The following is a 15804-nucleotide window of genomic DNA, read 5'->3' on the forward strand; positions in this document are numbered from 1 at the left end:
AGGACATGACCACCTATGAGGAAGAGGGCCCTCACTGGACACCAAATCTGTCATCACCTTGACCTTGAACTTCCTAGCCTCCAGAAGTGTAATAAGCACCTGTTGTTTAAGCCACCCTGTGTACATATTTTGTTACAGTAGCTCGAGCTAACTAAGATCAGGATGATAGAAAGATTCTGGAGTTGGATAGTAGTAATGGTTGCACAGCATGAAAATGAATGCACTTAATGCCACTGCACTGTACCCTTAAAAATGATTTACATTGGGGAGCCATCTGGGAGGCTCAATGGTTAAGCATCTGCCTTTGGCTCTGGTCATGATCCTGGGGTCCTGGAATTGAGTCCTGCATCAGGCTCCCCACAGGAAGCCTGCTTCTCCTTCTGCCTATGTTTCTGCCTTTCTCTCTGTGTCTCTCATGAATAAATAAATAACATCTTTAAAAAAAATTGGGAAGCCTGGCTGGCCTGGTTGGTAGAGTGTGAGACTCTTGATCTCAGTGTGGGTTCAAGCCCCATACTGGGTGTAGAGACTACTTAAAAATAAAATCTTTAGGGACACCTGGGTGGCTCAGTGGTTGAGTTTCTGCCTTTGGCTCAGGTCATGATCTCAGGGTCCTGGGATCGAGTCCCACGTCAGGCTCCTCCCAGGGAGTCTGGTTCTCCCTCTGCCTATATCTCTGACTCTCTCTCTGTCTCTCATGAATAAATAAATAAAATCTAAAAATAAATAAAATAAAATAATAATATAATATAATATAATATAATATAATATAATATAATATAATCTTTAGGGGCTCCTGGGTGGCTCGGTCAGTCAAGTGTCCAATTCTTGATTTCAGCTCAGGTCATGATTTTAGAGTGCTGAGATAGAGACCTGTGCTGAGCATATAGCCTGCTTAAGATTCTCTCTCTCTCAGGACGCCTAGGTGGCTCAGTGGTTGAGCATCTGCCTTTGGCTCAGGACATGAACCCAGATTCCTGAGACCAAGTCCCACATCAGGCTCCTTGTGTGGAGCCTGCTTCTCCCTCTGCCTATGTTTCTCCCTCTCTCTCTGTGTCTCTCATGAATAAATAAATAAAATCTTAAAAAAAAAAACAAAAAACAACAACTCTCTTTTTCCATGTGACCCACCCAGCCCCTGGGCGCATGCTCACTCTCCCTCTTTCAAATCAATCAATCAATCAATCAAATCTTTTAAAAAATGATTTCAATGATAAATCCTATGCTATATGTACTTGTTGCAATAAAAAAAAAAACCTGCTTGGGATGCCTGGGTGGCTCAGCAGTTTAGCACCTGCCTTCGGCCAAGGGCTGATCTTGGAGTCCTGGGCTCCCTGCATGGAACCTGCTCTCCTTCTGCCTATGTCTCTGCCTCTCTCTCTGTCTCTGTGTCTCTCATGAATAAAAAATAAAATCTTAAAAAAAAACAAAAAACAAAAAACAAAAAACAAAAAACAACCCTGCTCATTTCAGTGGTACATATACTAAAATTGGGACAATTCAGAGATTAGCATGGTCCCTGCATAAAGATGATATGCAAATTTATGAAGAGTTATTTATTTATTTATTTATTTATTTTAAATAAATAAAAAATATTTCATTTTTATTTATTTGAGAGAGAGAGAATGAGCATGTGTGCCCACAAGCAGGGGGAGAGGTAGAAGCAGACACCTCTGCTGAGCAGGGAGCCTGACACAGAGCTTGATCCCAGGACCCTGAGATCAGGACCTGAATTGAGGGCAGACACTTAACTGACTGAGCGACCCAGGAGTCCCAAGACCTCCATATTTAAAAAACAACAAAAACACAGTAGCAGCTACAAAGCCCCCAACATTACCAGCATTTTCCTATGGAATTCCCAATGACCCATTAACAATCTCCTCCTCCTACCTCCCCAGAAGCAACTACTTGCCTCAACTTTAGATTTATTTATTATTATTCCACTGCTTTTTTATATATATTGTTAATCTAGCTTCTTTTTTTATTTTGTTTTTTTTTATTTTTTAAAGATTTTATTTATTTATTCATGAGAGACACACATAGAGAGAGAGAGAGAGACAGAGACAGAGACACAGGCAGAGGGAGAAGCAGGCTCCATGCAAGGAGCCCGATGTGGGACTTGATCCTGGGACTCCAAGATCACGCCCTGGGCCAAAGGCAGGTGCTAAACTGCTAAGCCACCCAGGGATCCCCCCCCGAAGAACTATTCCTAAGATGCCATAGGAATATATGGCCTTTCCTCGGTACTGTGGTACTGACTCACCCTCTTTCCCTGACTCACTCCCTCTTTTATCATTCTTGCTTCCTTGGGATGCACTCCTCAATAAAGCAGTACTACGCTAACCTTTGATTCAAACTGTTTTCTGAGGAACTCAGGGAAAAATATTCTGCAATTTTTCCATTCTCCTCTTGATGAACAGTTGGATTGTTTCAGGTTTTTTGAGAGTTCATATGAGGCAACTAGGGCTAACATCCTTGTTCATGCTCTCCTGTGCACTGTGGCTGTTTCTCTAGAATGTTCCTAGAACTCGGACTGCTGGATCATAAGGTTGCACAGTCCTTCAGCTTTACCATATATTGCCCAATTAATTTCCAAAGTGCCAACTTAATTTTCTAGTTTATTTCTCCCCTGACCCCTGCCCTCAGCACACTACATTGGGGTCATCCAGGTCTTCTTTCAGTTCCTTTAGCACATGTGCTCTCCCATCACGAGACCTTTGCATCTGCTATTCTTTTCTGCTGAGAACACTTCCCCTACCCTCAGCCTAGCTAAGACTCTTCTTTCCACCGAGCTCAGCTCTAAACTGAGAGCCACTCCCTTGACTTCCTCCTCAAGCCCACATCAGGTCAACCCCATCCTCTCCATGCCCACATTATAGGTCTCAGAGCCTCTTATCCCTTTCTGTTATGATACACTTTTCAGTTGCAATACTCCATCTATCTGTGCAACTGTTGGCACAAAGTCTGTCAACTCTGTTAAGTTTCACTGGCCTCAAACTGGTAGCCACCATGTTTGTGTAAGCTTATTGCCATATCTCCAGCATCCAACTCTATGGCTGGCACATAGTAGGCCACTGGCAGTATTAGTCCAGTAGCTATTCTGTGTTCTCACTCATATTTGAGTCCAGCATGTGGGTTTTCCAGTACATCTCAGTATATTTACTGCAGGCCAAAATCATGACAACATAAACACAATCTCTTTCCTTGAGGAGCTCACAGATGGAAGTCAATAAACATTTATTGAGCCTGCTGGAACTGGTCATATTTAGTGCTTAGCAATGGTTTAATGGACTGAGATGTCACGTCTAGTGTGAGTACTCCTATAATGAGTAGTGATGAGAATTGTTTATTGAGCATTTATTACGTGCTAGGCACTCTACAAACGCTTTGCAGTTACCATCTTATCCTATCTTCATGTCCTCCTAGGGAGGCACAATTATCACCTCCATTTTACAGAGGAGGAAACAGCCTTAGGAAAGTGAAGTCACTTGTTACACAGCTAGTAAATGGTGTAGACAGAATTTTTCAGCCAGAGTGCCAACATCCTACCATGTTGCTAAAGTTCTCCTGCCTCAATTACCTTGCTTTCTGTTAGATACCAGAGACTGAGCACTTAATCATCATAATAAATTGGCAATATCTACTTTTACAGGGCACTTATTGGGCGCTAATCACTTTACATCCATCCATCTTTATTCAACAAATATTTATTGAGAACCTCATGGGAAAAAAAAAAAAGAGAGAGAGAACCTCATGGGCTGGGGCACCTGCGAGACTTAGTGGTTGAACCTCTGCCTTTGGCTCAGGTTGTGATCCTGGGTCCTGAGCTGGAGTATCATAAGGGGCTCCCCGAAGGGAGCCTGCTTCTCCCTCTGCCTATGTCTCTGCCTCTCTCTGTATCTCTCATGAATAAATAAAATCTTTTTTTTTTAAGATTTATGTATTTATTTATTCATGATAGACACAGAGAGAGAGAGAGAGAGAAAGAGAGAGAGAGAGGCAGAGACACAGGAGGAGGGAAAAGCAGGCTCCACGCCAGGAGCCCGACATGGGACTCGATCCGGGGACTCCAGGATCGTGCCCTGGGCCAAAGGCAGGCGCCAAACCGCTGAGCCACCCAGGGATCCCTGAATAAATAAAATCTTAAAAAAAAAAGGATCTCATGGGCCCAGTGCTATTTGACATGTGTGTGAGGTGACAGGGGTGGACAAAAATAATTAAAATTGTTGCTTGGTGGGATTGTCACCCTAGTGGGAGGAGAAGAACAACCAATAAATAAAATATATGATAGATGGTGACCAGTGCCACAGAGAAAGTGAAAGCAGAGGTTACTATGGAGCATGATGACTGGGGTTTCTGTGGTCTCATTTAATCCTTCCAAACATCTATTATTTTCCCATAATGGAAATGATAATGAAATTCAGAAAGGTGAAGTCACTTACCCACAGGCACAAGGTCCTCAGGCTTTGAAGTCAGGACTCTGGAAGGGCTGAGGATCCTACCCTTTGCTGTGCACCTACTGAGTGCCTAGGATTGTAGTAAACAAAAGGAGCACCAAACTTTCTTCCCTGAGTTTAAGATCAGGCAGGCAGGTAAATTGACCTAGGTGAGTGGAGGACTCACTAAAAGAGGCTGAAGTGTCCTGGCCTTGCCCAGGGCAGACATTAAGTATAATTCCTGGGAGATGTGGATGCAAAGGCTCAGGCTCAGGCTGATGAGTGGATTCCAGAGTTCAGGAGCAGAAGGCTTAGGCAGGCTGGGGCATTCTGGTGCTTCTGTTGACTCAGAGGCCCAACAGTCCCCGCCCTACCCCCACAGCCAGCTCTGGGCCCCGCGCCCTTCCTCCCTGGGTCTCCCGGACTCCAGGCAGTCAAGCTGGGATACCCAGTGGCTAGTGACCAGTGATAAACCCCAGTCTCGCCTGGGGAAGCCAAGCTCACATGCAAATAGCAGCCTCCCAAACAAGGTAGAAGTCTGCGGCGATTGCAGGCCTCAGCTGCGGCAATGACAGCTGGTTCCCTCCCCCCAGATGGCACCCCCACGACTCAATTTCTGTCCAGCAGAGCAGGTGCACCAGTGATGCAGTCTGGAAAAGAGCCTGGGCTTTGGAGCCGAAAGGTGTAGAGCACCACCTCCTCCAGACACATCACCTTGTCTGTTGGACTTTTAAGAGGGCCTCATAGATACCGTGCATCTTCTTCGAAGAGTTACACTTTAAAATGTAATCAAGCTGAAGGTACACGTTTTGGAGTTTGAGGAATTCATTCATTCGACAAATGTTTGTTGAGTGTATTTTATGAGCTAGGCCTCTGGGGCTGAGAAAAAGCAGTGAGCAAGACCAAGGTTAGTCTTCTCAGGGACTTTTCTTTTTATTTCTTTAATTAAAAAAATTAAAAAAAAAAATCTCTAAGCTCGGACAGCCTGGGTGGCTCAGCCGTTTAGCGCCACCTTCAGCCCAGGGCATGATCCTGGAGACCCCGGATCGAGTCCCACATCAGGTTCTCTGCATGGAGCCTGCTTCTCCCTCTGCCTGTGTCTCTGCCCCTCTCTCTCATTCTCTCATGAATAAATAAATAAAATCTTAAAAGAAAAAAAAATCTCTAAGCCCAAAGTGGGGCTTGAACGCAGGACCTGAGATCGAGTCCCAAGCTCTACTGACTGAACCAGCCAGGTGCCCCAGGGACTCCTTTCTTTCTTTCTTTCTTTCTTTCTTTCTTTCTTTCTTTCTTTCTTTCTTTCTTTCTTTCTTTCTTTCTTCCTTCCTTCCTTCCTTCCTTCCTTCCTTCCTTCCTTCCTTCCTTCTTTTCTTTCTTTCTTCTTTCTTTCTCTCTCTCTTTTTTTTTTTTTTTGGACTTTTCCTTTTAAAGAGAGAGCCAGACAATAGACTATTAATACTTGAGTATTTTATTATAATTGTGATTAGTATTCTGAATGAGAAAGAGTTTTGTGCTGGGGCAAAGTGGGCTAACTCACCGGCTCTCAATTTGCAAGGGATGGTCTCAGATTTCTCTCCTTGGGCTCCAGATAGGAGCCAACTGTCTATCCTATTTCAGAATGTTTTATACCTCACCAGGGTTTAAAAGGCCTGCTCTCTGCCATGAATAGATGCTATGGAGTGAAGAGGAGGCTTTCCTTCAAAGGCTGCGCCGTGTATGCATCTAGGAGGCACTCAGTAAGTAACTGGTGAGTTAATGAAGGTCATTTCAAGGAGGGTGAAAAAGCCACTGACTCCATCTGCAAAGGATGTTATAATGGCTAGCTAGGAAAAGAGAAAATCTCAGTACTATTACTCCTAGATTTCTGGAAGGGTGAGGAATTTGGGGACTAAGGGAGGCAGAGTAGGGATGTTGGACTTTCATTAGACAGTTACTTTTTTAAAAAAAGGTAGGCTCCAAACCCAATGTAGGGCTTGAACTCACCACCCTGGGATCAAGAGTGGCATGCTCTACTGACTGAGCCAGCCAGGTACCCTTAGACATAGGTGCTGGCACTGTGCTAGGAAGGAGAGCCATCCATGAGGCAGACAGAGTCCCACCATTCCCGGGGCTCCCTGTCTGCTGAGAGCATAGGCAACAATAATGTGATAAGTATTATGAGGGGGGCAGGAAAGAGAAGATATCAAAGCTAATTCCAAAAGGGTGAGAACTCTGAGAGGAGCGCTGGCAGGAGAGACTCCTCCCCCTGGAAGGATCAGCATATGCAAAGGTCTGGAGGAGAGAAAGCAGGTTTATTCAAAGAACTCAAAAGAGTTGAGTGCGTTCAGACTTTGAAGGCTTGTTGGGCGAGAGAACCAATTGGAAAGAAAAGTGGGGACATTCCACGCATTAGGCAGCCTTGCCCTTGGAGGAAAACATTTCCCCAATCTAGAACTCTTTAGGTTATGAAATCCAGAAGGTCGACCTCATTTTTTTTTTAAGATTTTTTATTTATTCATTGATTAGAGACACACACACACACAGAGAAAGAGAGAGAGAGAGAGAGGCAGAGACACAGGCAGAGGGAGAAGCAGGCTCCATGCAGGGAGCCCGATGTGGGACTCGATCCCAGGACTCCAGGATCTCACCCTGGGCCCAAGGCAGGCGCTAAACCACTATGCCAGGGATCCCCTCGGTCGACCGCATTTTAAGGAAGACACAGCATTTACCGACTACTTTGATATATAATAGAACACTGGTTCATTCAATCCTCATAGAACTCTGTTGTTTGACATTATGACCCCTATTTTACAGATGGGATAACTGAGGCTCAGTTTGAGCACTTTGTCCAAGGTCCTACAGCTCACCCGGTTTGGGAATTTAGATTGTTCTTTTATGCAGATGCTTTTGTTCTAGCAGTTCTTTTTACCTGAGGTAATGCATGTAAAAGCTTTTTTGTAATAGAGCCTCATCCACATGAGGCATTATTAACTCTGGCAGGACTTCTGGCTCCATCCAGGTCAGCCTGCAGCACTCAGGGAGCCCAGGAAGGGGCAGTAATGAAAGCCAAAAGGCCCAAAAGCCTCCCTTAAAATTCCGTCTCATCTATTCTGGTTCCCTCTCTGGGGGTACTTCCAGATACTATCTTCTGCTAAATAGAGTTTGATTCTCAGAAGTTGCAAGACGTGGGAGGTTTAAAAAAAAAAAAAAAATCGGCAGCATCAAGGACAAAAAGCCCTGCAGCAGCCAGAACACAAAGAGTTTGAATTTTGAACAAAGGGCAGGGTGAGACCCGAAAGTAAATGCTGACACATCCTCTCTCCAGCTGTGAACGGGGGTCTGAGGGCTGCTGCAAAGGTCACCGATCTCCACATCTTTGGGGCAGGAAATGCAATTCAATCTTCTCAGTCACTGATCGCTCCGCAAGATTAATGGAATCGTCTCCAACACTGGTCTCTGTTCTGACGGCACAAAAAGTGAATCAAACTTCTCGCCTCCCCGCCCTCCTCTGACTGAGCAGGGTCAGCTGATTCCCCATTTTAAAAGTTCAACACTTTTCTCCAGGAAATTTGTCTCGGGGTGTTCCTTTGTGGGGCGAAACTCTACCTGCTGGGGTGAGACCAAAGGTGACACCTTAAGATGTGAGGACCTATCTGGGCTTTTCATCTCTTCCTACTTCATCTTTCAAAATAAAATTAAGGGCAGAATCGTCCCTGAAATGGTTAACTGCCAGCCCTGCTGTCCGGCCCTCAGGGATTGGCGGCCAATGACAGTCTAGCGTGGTGAAGTAATGCCTGGGCCCTGATTTTCATTGGTTAGTGCACTTGTCCATCAATCGAAAGATGGAAGTTTTGAAAGTATCTTTGAACTTTTATGACTCGCCTCCTGGAGTTAACCCCTTAATTAACTCACCTGTTATTTCCAAGTTCCCTTCGGATCCTAGCACGGGAAGACACAGAACTCTAGACACAAAGTCTTTCCCAAATGTCAAGAGCCAGACACTCAGCTTATATGTAAGCGGCTCTTTCTAACTTCCATCGACACAGGTCTGGTGCAAAAATTTAAAAAATAAATAAATAAAAGAAGGAGAAGAAAAAAGAAGTCTTTGGGAACTCCAAAGACTTAGAAAGAGTATGGTCTGTTGTTCCCCAAAGTACTTCTTAAATTTGCAAACGTAATGCAAAATATGACAAAAATCTAGGATTTGGCAAAGCTAGGAGGTGAATGTACATCTTTAGTATATTTGGTATATTTACTTTTGATGCCCTTTTTATGCTTGAAATATTTGATACAATTTAAAAAGACAAATTGTACATGAGATGATCTTTGTATAACCCTCTCAAAATTTTCTCCCTCCTCAGCAGTGATCAAACATAATGGTTTGCGGGTCCACTGAAGCTCTTCTTTCTTCTTTTTTCTTAAACGTAAATGGGATCACAATATATGCGGTATTCTGATTTTTTTGTTTCTTAACCACTCTTGAACTTTTTGAATCATGGCATTCAGATTCATCTCATCCTTACCTAATATTTTAGAATAATGCAGTTCTACAGATAGTATATGGAGAATCTCCAAGATCATATAAAGTGAAAAAGGAAAGGACAGTGGGTATATTTGTGTGACATAATCATAACAGAAAATATATATGTGTGTAAATGCATAAAGTATTTCTGATATGATACCCAAGAGAGTGTGAACGGGAGAAACTGGGTGGGTGGGGAGAGATGGAGGAGAAAGATTTGAAGCAATTTCTTTTAAAAAATATTTTATTTTTGGGATCCCTGGGTGGCGCAGCGGTTTGGCGCCTGCCTTTGGCCCAGGGCGCGATCCTGGAGACCCAGGATCGAATCCCACGTCGGGCTCCCGGTGCATGGAGCCTGCTTCTCCCTCTGCCCGTGTCTCTGCCTCTCTCCCTCTCTCTTGGTGACTATCATAAATAAATAAAAATTTAAAAAAAAATTTATTTTTAAGTAATCTCTACCCCTACTGTAGGGCTCGAACTAATAATCCCAAGATCAAGAGTCACATACTCTACCAACCTAGACCTGAAGCAATTATTTATTTATTTATTTATTAACTTATTTATTTATTATTTTATTTATTTATTCCTGAGAGACACAGAGGCAGAGACATAGGTAGAGGGAGAAGTAGGCTCCCTGAGGGGAGCTCCATGTGGGACTTGATCCTGGGACTCTGAGATCTCGACCTGAGCCAGAGGCAGACACTCAACCATTGAGCCACCCAGGCGTCCCCAGAAGCAATTTTAAAACCATTTTTAAGTTGTAGAATATTTAAAAAATACAACAGAATTTATAAAGTTTTAAAGTACATTTTAAAGACTTGCACGCAGGTGCCCACCATCTAGGTTAAGAAACAGAAAATCACCAGCACCTTTCTCTGTTCACATTTCTTTTTTTTTTTTTTTTTTATGATAGTCACACAGAGAGAGAGAGAGGCAGAGACACAGGCAGAGGGAGAAGCAGGCTCCCTGAGCGGAGCCCGATGTGGGGACTGATCCCAGAACCCCGGGATCATGACCTGAGCTGAAGGCAGAAGCTCAACCCCTGAGCAACTCAGGTGCCCCTCTGTTCACATTTCTTACCCTAGACTGGAGTCTCTTCCTGCCCTTTGTGTTAATCAATTCTTTGCTTTTTTTTAATGCCTTACAGCTTATGTATCAATGCCTAAACAATATTTAGTTGGTTTGGATTTGCCTGATTTTGAACTTTATAGCCTTAAAAAGGATGAATAAAATGAAATTCTTGTTTGAGTAGGGTGATAACAGGTACAGAGTACAAAATTTGAAAGGTACTACACTTTAGAAAGTGAAATTAAATCTATAAGGTCCCAAGTCAGGCAATTCTAATGCATAGTGTGGTAAAAATGTTACACTGTACCAAAGAATACATTTGCTTCCCCCCCATTCTTCTTCTTCTTTTTTTTTTTTTTTTTTTTTTTAAGATTTTATTTATTTATTCATGAGACACACACAGAGAGAAGCAGAGGGAAACCCAATGGGGAACTCAATCCCAGGACCCCAGGATCATGCCCTGAGCTAAAGGCAGATGCTCAACCACTGACCCACCCAGGCATCCCCTTTTCTCAGTTCATTTCCCCCCTTTTGGATTCTATTTTTTTCCAAAGAAAATCCTGTACATATAAAAGAATAAATGTAGATATAAATGTGTCCCCTTTGGTTGATGTAACTGGTCAGCACAATTTATTTATTTTTTTTAAAGATTTTATTTATTTATTCATGATAGACACAGAGAGAGAGAGAGAGGGAGGCAGAGACACAGGCAGAGGGAGAAGCGGGCTCCATGCAGGGAGCCCGACGTGGGACTCGATCCAGGGACTCCAGGATCACGCCCTGGGTGCTTAAACCACTGAGCCAACGAGGCTGCCCTGGTCAGCACAATTTAGTATAAATATTCTACATCTTGTTCTGTTTTGTGTTAATTTAAGGATATCATGAAATCATCCTGCTTCATTATTTATACAATTACCATATTCTTCTTCTTGATGATTTAATAACGTTTCAATGAGCAAATGGTCCAAAAATTATTTTTAATCAGTTCTCCAACTTTTAGATAGTTTCAGTCTTTTTCTGTTGCAAACAGGGCTACCATGGATTGCATGTTTGTTTTTGTATCTATCAGCAGGATATATATCAGGAAGTGGTTACCCATTTCTAAGGCTTCCTGCCCCTTCACCAATTATCTGTCCTTGAGAAGTGTATTTGTCAGGTCTGGGCAGGTGGGACAATCTTATTTTGGACTGGATGTCCCAACTGGCATTCCAAGGTGCCTACAGTGCCATGCTATTGGCAGACACTCAGAGTGAGTGGTCTAAGGGCTAATTCCAAATGTTCACATTGTATCAGATGGCCCCTTCTAGGAAACCTTTGCAGCCATCCCTGGTCCCCTTCCACTGGCTCATCATTCCAATACTTCATTTTCTCAGGTTCCTTCATTCATTTCACAGATATTTCCAGAAGGTTGATTGTAGAGACACAGTGCCAATCAGACTCTGAGTTATATATAGTCTGGTAGGTGAGTTAAGACAAGTTCTGAAAAACAAGGTAAGGTCGCACCATCCAATAACATAGACACTAGCTACTAAATACAGCTATTTAAATTTAATTAAAATTAAATAAAATTTAACATTCACCTCCTTAATCTCACTACCCATATTTCAAGTGCTAGATAGCCACATGTGGCTAGAGGCTGCTGTGTCATACAGTGCAGACGTAAGAATATTTCTATGATCATGTCCTGGGGGACAGCTCTGCAGGGAGGCATAGTGAGGGGTAAAGCCTGTGAGCTCTGGATTCCTACAAGCCCTGGGTGCAAATCCTGTCTCTGTAATTTTATAGCTGTATAATTTGGGCAAGTAACTTGAGCTCTTTTGAGTCTCAGCCATAGAGCTAGGGAATTACAGACCCACCCTCATTAGGGCTTAGGGGAAGATCCAAGGAAATAAATGTTAAGTGGCTTTGCTTAAACACATAGCACTCAAAAATCAGGAGCTCTTATAATCATGTATGAGAATGGCTTCAGTTTCCAACAGTTTTTAAAATCTTGTGGATTCCTAACTCTCTTGGGAGCCATCTGTCCACTCGCTGTCCAGGCTGGAGTATGTCTACTATCAGAGCTGGTTCTTATATATTCCCTCTGTCTTAAAGCACAGAGCTGCTCAATCACTCTTTGATGAATGAAGAAATGAATGAATGGGGCCAACACAGCCAGGATTTGACTGGGTCTTTTGTAAGAATGAGAAGGAGAGTCTGGGAAGTCATTATTACTAAGTTTCAAAAACAACTGGCCTGGTCTTTTTTTTTTTTTTTTTTCTACAAGAAAAAGTACATCTCTTGGAGGAGCACCTTAATCTGCCCTCTCCTCTCACCTACTGCCCACTCCTCTGGGACAATTAGCTAACTCTAGGAGCTCAAGGGTCTTGGCCCTCTCCTCTTTGGCCCAAAATAACCTCCTCCCCCACTTTGAGCAAATGCCTGGAATTCTTTCAACGGGAGGACAAAGCCTTTCATCTGCCAATTACTGATAAAGGGAAAATGCAAATATCGCTGGGGAAGGTGATCCATCAAAGGCCCAACATTTATTGAGTGACCACTTAGGACCAGGCGGTAGGGTAGGCATTCTGGGGGAGTCCAAGGGGAACAACCCCCCCGGTTGGCCCATTCTTCTCTCTGGTCTGTAGTTTCCTCATGGTTTGTAAAGAGAAGGGGTTAAATTAGGTGACTACTCAACTCCTTCCCACTCTGACAAGCCAGAAAGTCCCCATTAGGGTGATATATGGACTTAACTGTTTTTGCACTGAGGTGCTGGCCATTGGATCTGAGGCCACATCAGGAGGGAGAGATGGATCTCTGGGAGGAAAGGTGAATTAGGATCAAGCATTCTATTTTGGTTTTGTCTGATTGTACTTAGCTTCCTTTTCATGACCCTCCAGCCTGGAAGCCCTCCTTTGCACATGTTCATTTCATTATGTGGGAGCAAAGGAAGGTGGTCAATATCCAAAAAGGCCTGTGATGGCAGAACCAGGCTCCAGTTTGGGCTGGCAACTACACTTACAAGCTTGTGACCCTGTGTGAATGGCTTTGCCTGAGACCCAGTTTCCTCGTTTGTAACATGAGGAATAACAAGACTATTACCCTTCAAGGGGTCTTCTGTGAGAAAGAAGCAAATAAGATGGTCCCTGATTCTTGACAGAGGCTAAGGGCAAAACCCTTCTCAATCCTACTAAGCTAACCTGGGCTATTTCAGTTTGGAAACAAATTTTGACATTTGCCATCTAGTGGACTGGAATTAAGACAAAATTCAAAGAACAGTTTTTAGGGGTGGGTGGAAAAGAATATACAAAGACAGGACAGGAAATTTTAAGGTGAGTATGGGGGAAGCTGTCTCTTAGGGTGACCAATACAGAGCTGATGGTTCACATCAGATGTCTAATGGGGAAGCCACTTCCTCTCCACACATCTGTCTGAGTGGAGTGTTGACTAGGGATGATATTGGGGCAGAGGAATCACCTTGATTGATCATTTCTCTGAGCCTCAGTTTCTCTATCTGTGAAATGACCCGTTCCAACCAACCCACAGGGTTAATGATAGAACTAAAAATGTGTGTGGTTTTTTTTTTTTTTTTTTTTGCTTGTGAGTTTTTTGTTTGTTTGTTTGTTTGTTTGTTTTGGCAAAGCCTGCTATAAGCATCTATACTGTTCCTTTATTGTAGCCTTGGTGCCCTGTCCTCATGTCCTCCTGATCGTTACCCCAAAGATCAGGCCTAGTTGGACTGGAGGAATGTTTAGGGCCTGCTTTTCTCATAATCAAAGTTGATTTGACTGTTGTTCATAATAGAATTACAGGATGGCACCTTTAGGATTCCAGTTTTGGGGGTGGACACAGCCAACCAGGTATACTGAGGGAAAGCAAGAGAGAGCCAATACCTCCTGCCAAGAATTTCTACAGGATTCATTAAGGGGCGCCCCAAAGTTTCCCGTACCCCATCCCAGAGCGCCTTGCACCTTTCCACCAACTTTTCTCCAATGAACGGCCAATAAGGGCTTACCCTTCGCCTGCTTGCCAGCTGCGTTAGGAGGCGCCAGATCCGATTCTCTCGGTATTTCACTCCTGAGCATCTATTTCCTTCTCTTGGCGAGCGCAGGGACCTTTAAAAACTGTCCAACTTCTGTTCCAGGGCTTGTCGCCTAGTAAAGGACTCCACAGACGCGGGCAGGATGAATGAATGAAAGGCAACATCTTCCGGTCAGCTTGGGTCCGAAAAGGCTCTAGACTGGCCGTATTTCCTGTACCTGCGTGTGTGTGTGTGTGTGTGTGTGTGTGTGTCCATATCTTTGAGTCCGGGAGTTTAAAAGTTATGCAGTCCGTACAGGTATGGAGCTGCGCTAATTTCTTCCTGAGCCCCCAAATGTCCCCTCCATATGGCAGGTCCGCATATGGGGGTCTGGAGAAGGTCGCCCCCCCCCAAAAAAAACCCCCAAGACATGCGGCAGAAAAGAAAAAAAAAATCAATTATATATACAAAGCGCTTTGAATTTGGGTCGGCCACGTAGGTAATGGGGTGGGGTGGATGAAGGAAGAGGAAGAGGGTGGCCCGCGGGGGCCGTGGGCAATGGGGGCAGGGATTGAGGTGGGGGGTCGTTTTTGGGGGTGCCAGGCCTTGGGGCTTTCTAGCCAGCAAGCTCGGCTTGCATTTCCGCGCCTCCTGCTGAGGCCAGCCGTGCAAATCTGCACCTCCCTCCCCACCCCCTCCTCCTTCCCTCCCTCCCTGCCCCGCCATCTCCGGGATGCGCCCGCCGCCTGCAACTCAGCCCTCCAAAAGTCAGCTCTGCACACAACTCCCGGGCGGCGGCGGCGCCTGCGTGCAAGGCGCACTCGTGACCCAACAACAAAACAGCGATGCCAGGGCGCTAACGGCGCCCGGTGCCTCCCGGGCGCCCTCCCCGCCCCACATCTCCTCCGGCAGCCGCCCCCGCCCCCCCCATCCCGGGCCGAGTGCCCCCTCCACTAGCCCGGCCGCAGGCTCAGAGCGCGATCGGCAACAATGTTTACGTTCCGGGGATTATGACGTCGACGCCTCCCCCCCCACAACTGCTGAAAATGGTTTCCTAGGACTTTGCAAACGGATCTGCTTAAGTGTTGGTGCAAAACTTTGTAGATCTCGGCTCTGGCTTGCTTTATTTATTTATTTTTTGGTTTGTTTTCTTTGGTCTTCCCTCCTTCCCCCCTCCGCCAAAATGCAGGGGGCAGGAGTGTTGACAATTAATTGGTGAACTCTCCTAAAAAAATGGAGGCAGAGAAAGACTCTGGAAGAAGATTGGTGTGTAGCTTTTTTTTTTTTTCCCCCAAATCTGTATCTGGTAATGATAGATCTATTTTTTTTTTGTTGTTGTTGTTTCTTGCTGCCTTTTCTCTCCTTTTCTGTATTTTGCAAGAGGACCGGAAAAAATATAATAAATTGCATGCAAAAGGAAGCAAGCGGCTTACTCCTCCAGTCCCTTGTGAGGCTCAGAGTCTCAGACACTTAAGTGGGGAGGTGGTAGCGGGGAAAGGCGTGGAGAGAGGCTGAGCGGGCTCGGGGTTCGCCCGGAATCTGGGGGGCTGCAGGGCCCGGCGCTGGGCGGTCGAGGGAGGAGGCAGGGGATGCGGGGAGTGGTGGGGGAGTCTCCTTAGGAAGTGAGTGTGCGCGCGCGCTTGTGGGGAGATGAGGCAGCTGCTGGTGCGTTTTGGGGTCTCCGATGGGAGCTTTGTGGCGGGCCGTCTGCCTCTCCCCCTCCCAAGCCCCGACCTCCCCCTCCACCTCTTCTTTTAGCATTGGCGGTCGGTCGGCGGGGGCGGCTGGGGTCTCAGCCC

The 15804-nt window shown here is 45.0% G+C and overlaps 1 protein-coding gene and 1 non-coding gene across 11 annotated transcripts in view; both read left to right on the plus strand.

The window, feature by feature from the left end:
* Positions 1 to 1462: 1462 nt before the first annotated feature.
* Positions 1463 to 1564, plus strand: LOC144300083 (U6 spliceosomal RNA). Its single transcript, XR_013366724.1, has one exon. It is a non-coding gene; the product is annotated as a U6 spliceosomal RNA (small nuclear RNA).
* A 4509-nt stretch (positions 1565 to 6073) lies between these two features.
* The window catches only part of KDM2B (lysine demethylase 2B), a 129798-nt gene continuing 120067 nt past the window's right edge, over positions 6074 to 15804 (plus strand). For 5 of the 10 annotated variants that reach the window (XM_077875506.1, XM_077875512.1, XM_077875507.1 and 2 more), the window contains exon 1: positions 6074 to 6172. In XM_077875506.1, coding sequence (XP_077731632.1) covers positions 6098 to 6172 — 75 coding nt within the window. In that variant the 5' untranslated portion in view covers positions 6074 to 6097. Of the gene's footprint in view, positions 6173 to 14960; positions 15272 to 15539; positions 15671 to 15804 lie in introns of those variants that run through there. The other 5 variants (XM_077875508.1, XM_077875509.1, XM_077875514.1 and 2 more) reach the window with 3 other exon arrangements.

The sequence above is a fragment of the Canis aureus genome, chromosome 27 (genome assembly GCF_053574225.1).
Source record: "Canis aureus isolate CA01 chromosome 27, VMU_Caureus_v.1.0, whole genome shotgun sequence".
Taxonomy (NCBI): domain Eukaryota; kingdom Metazoa; phylum Chordata; class Mammalia; order Carnivora; family Canidae; genus Canis; species Canis aureus.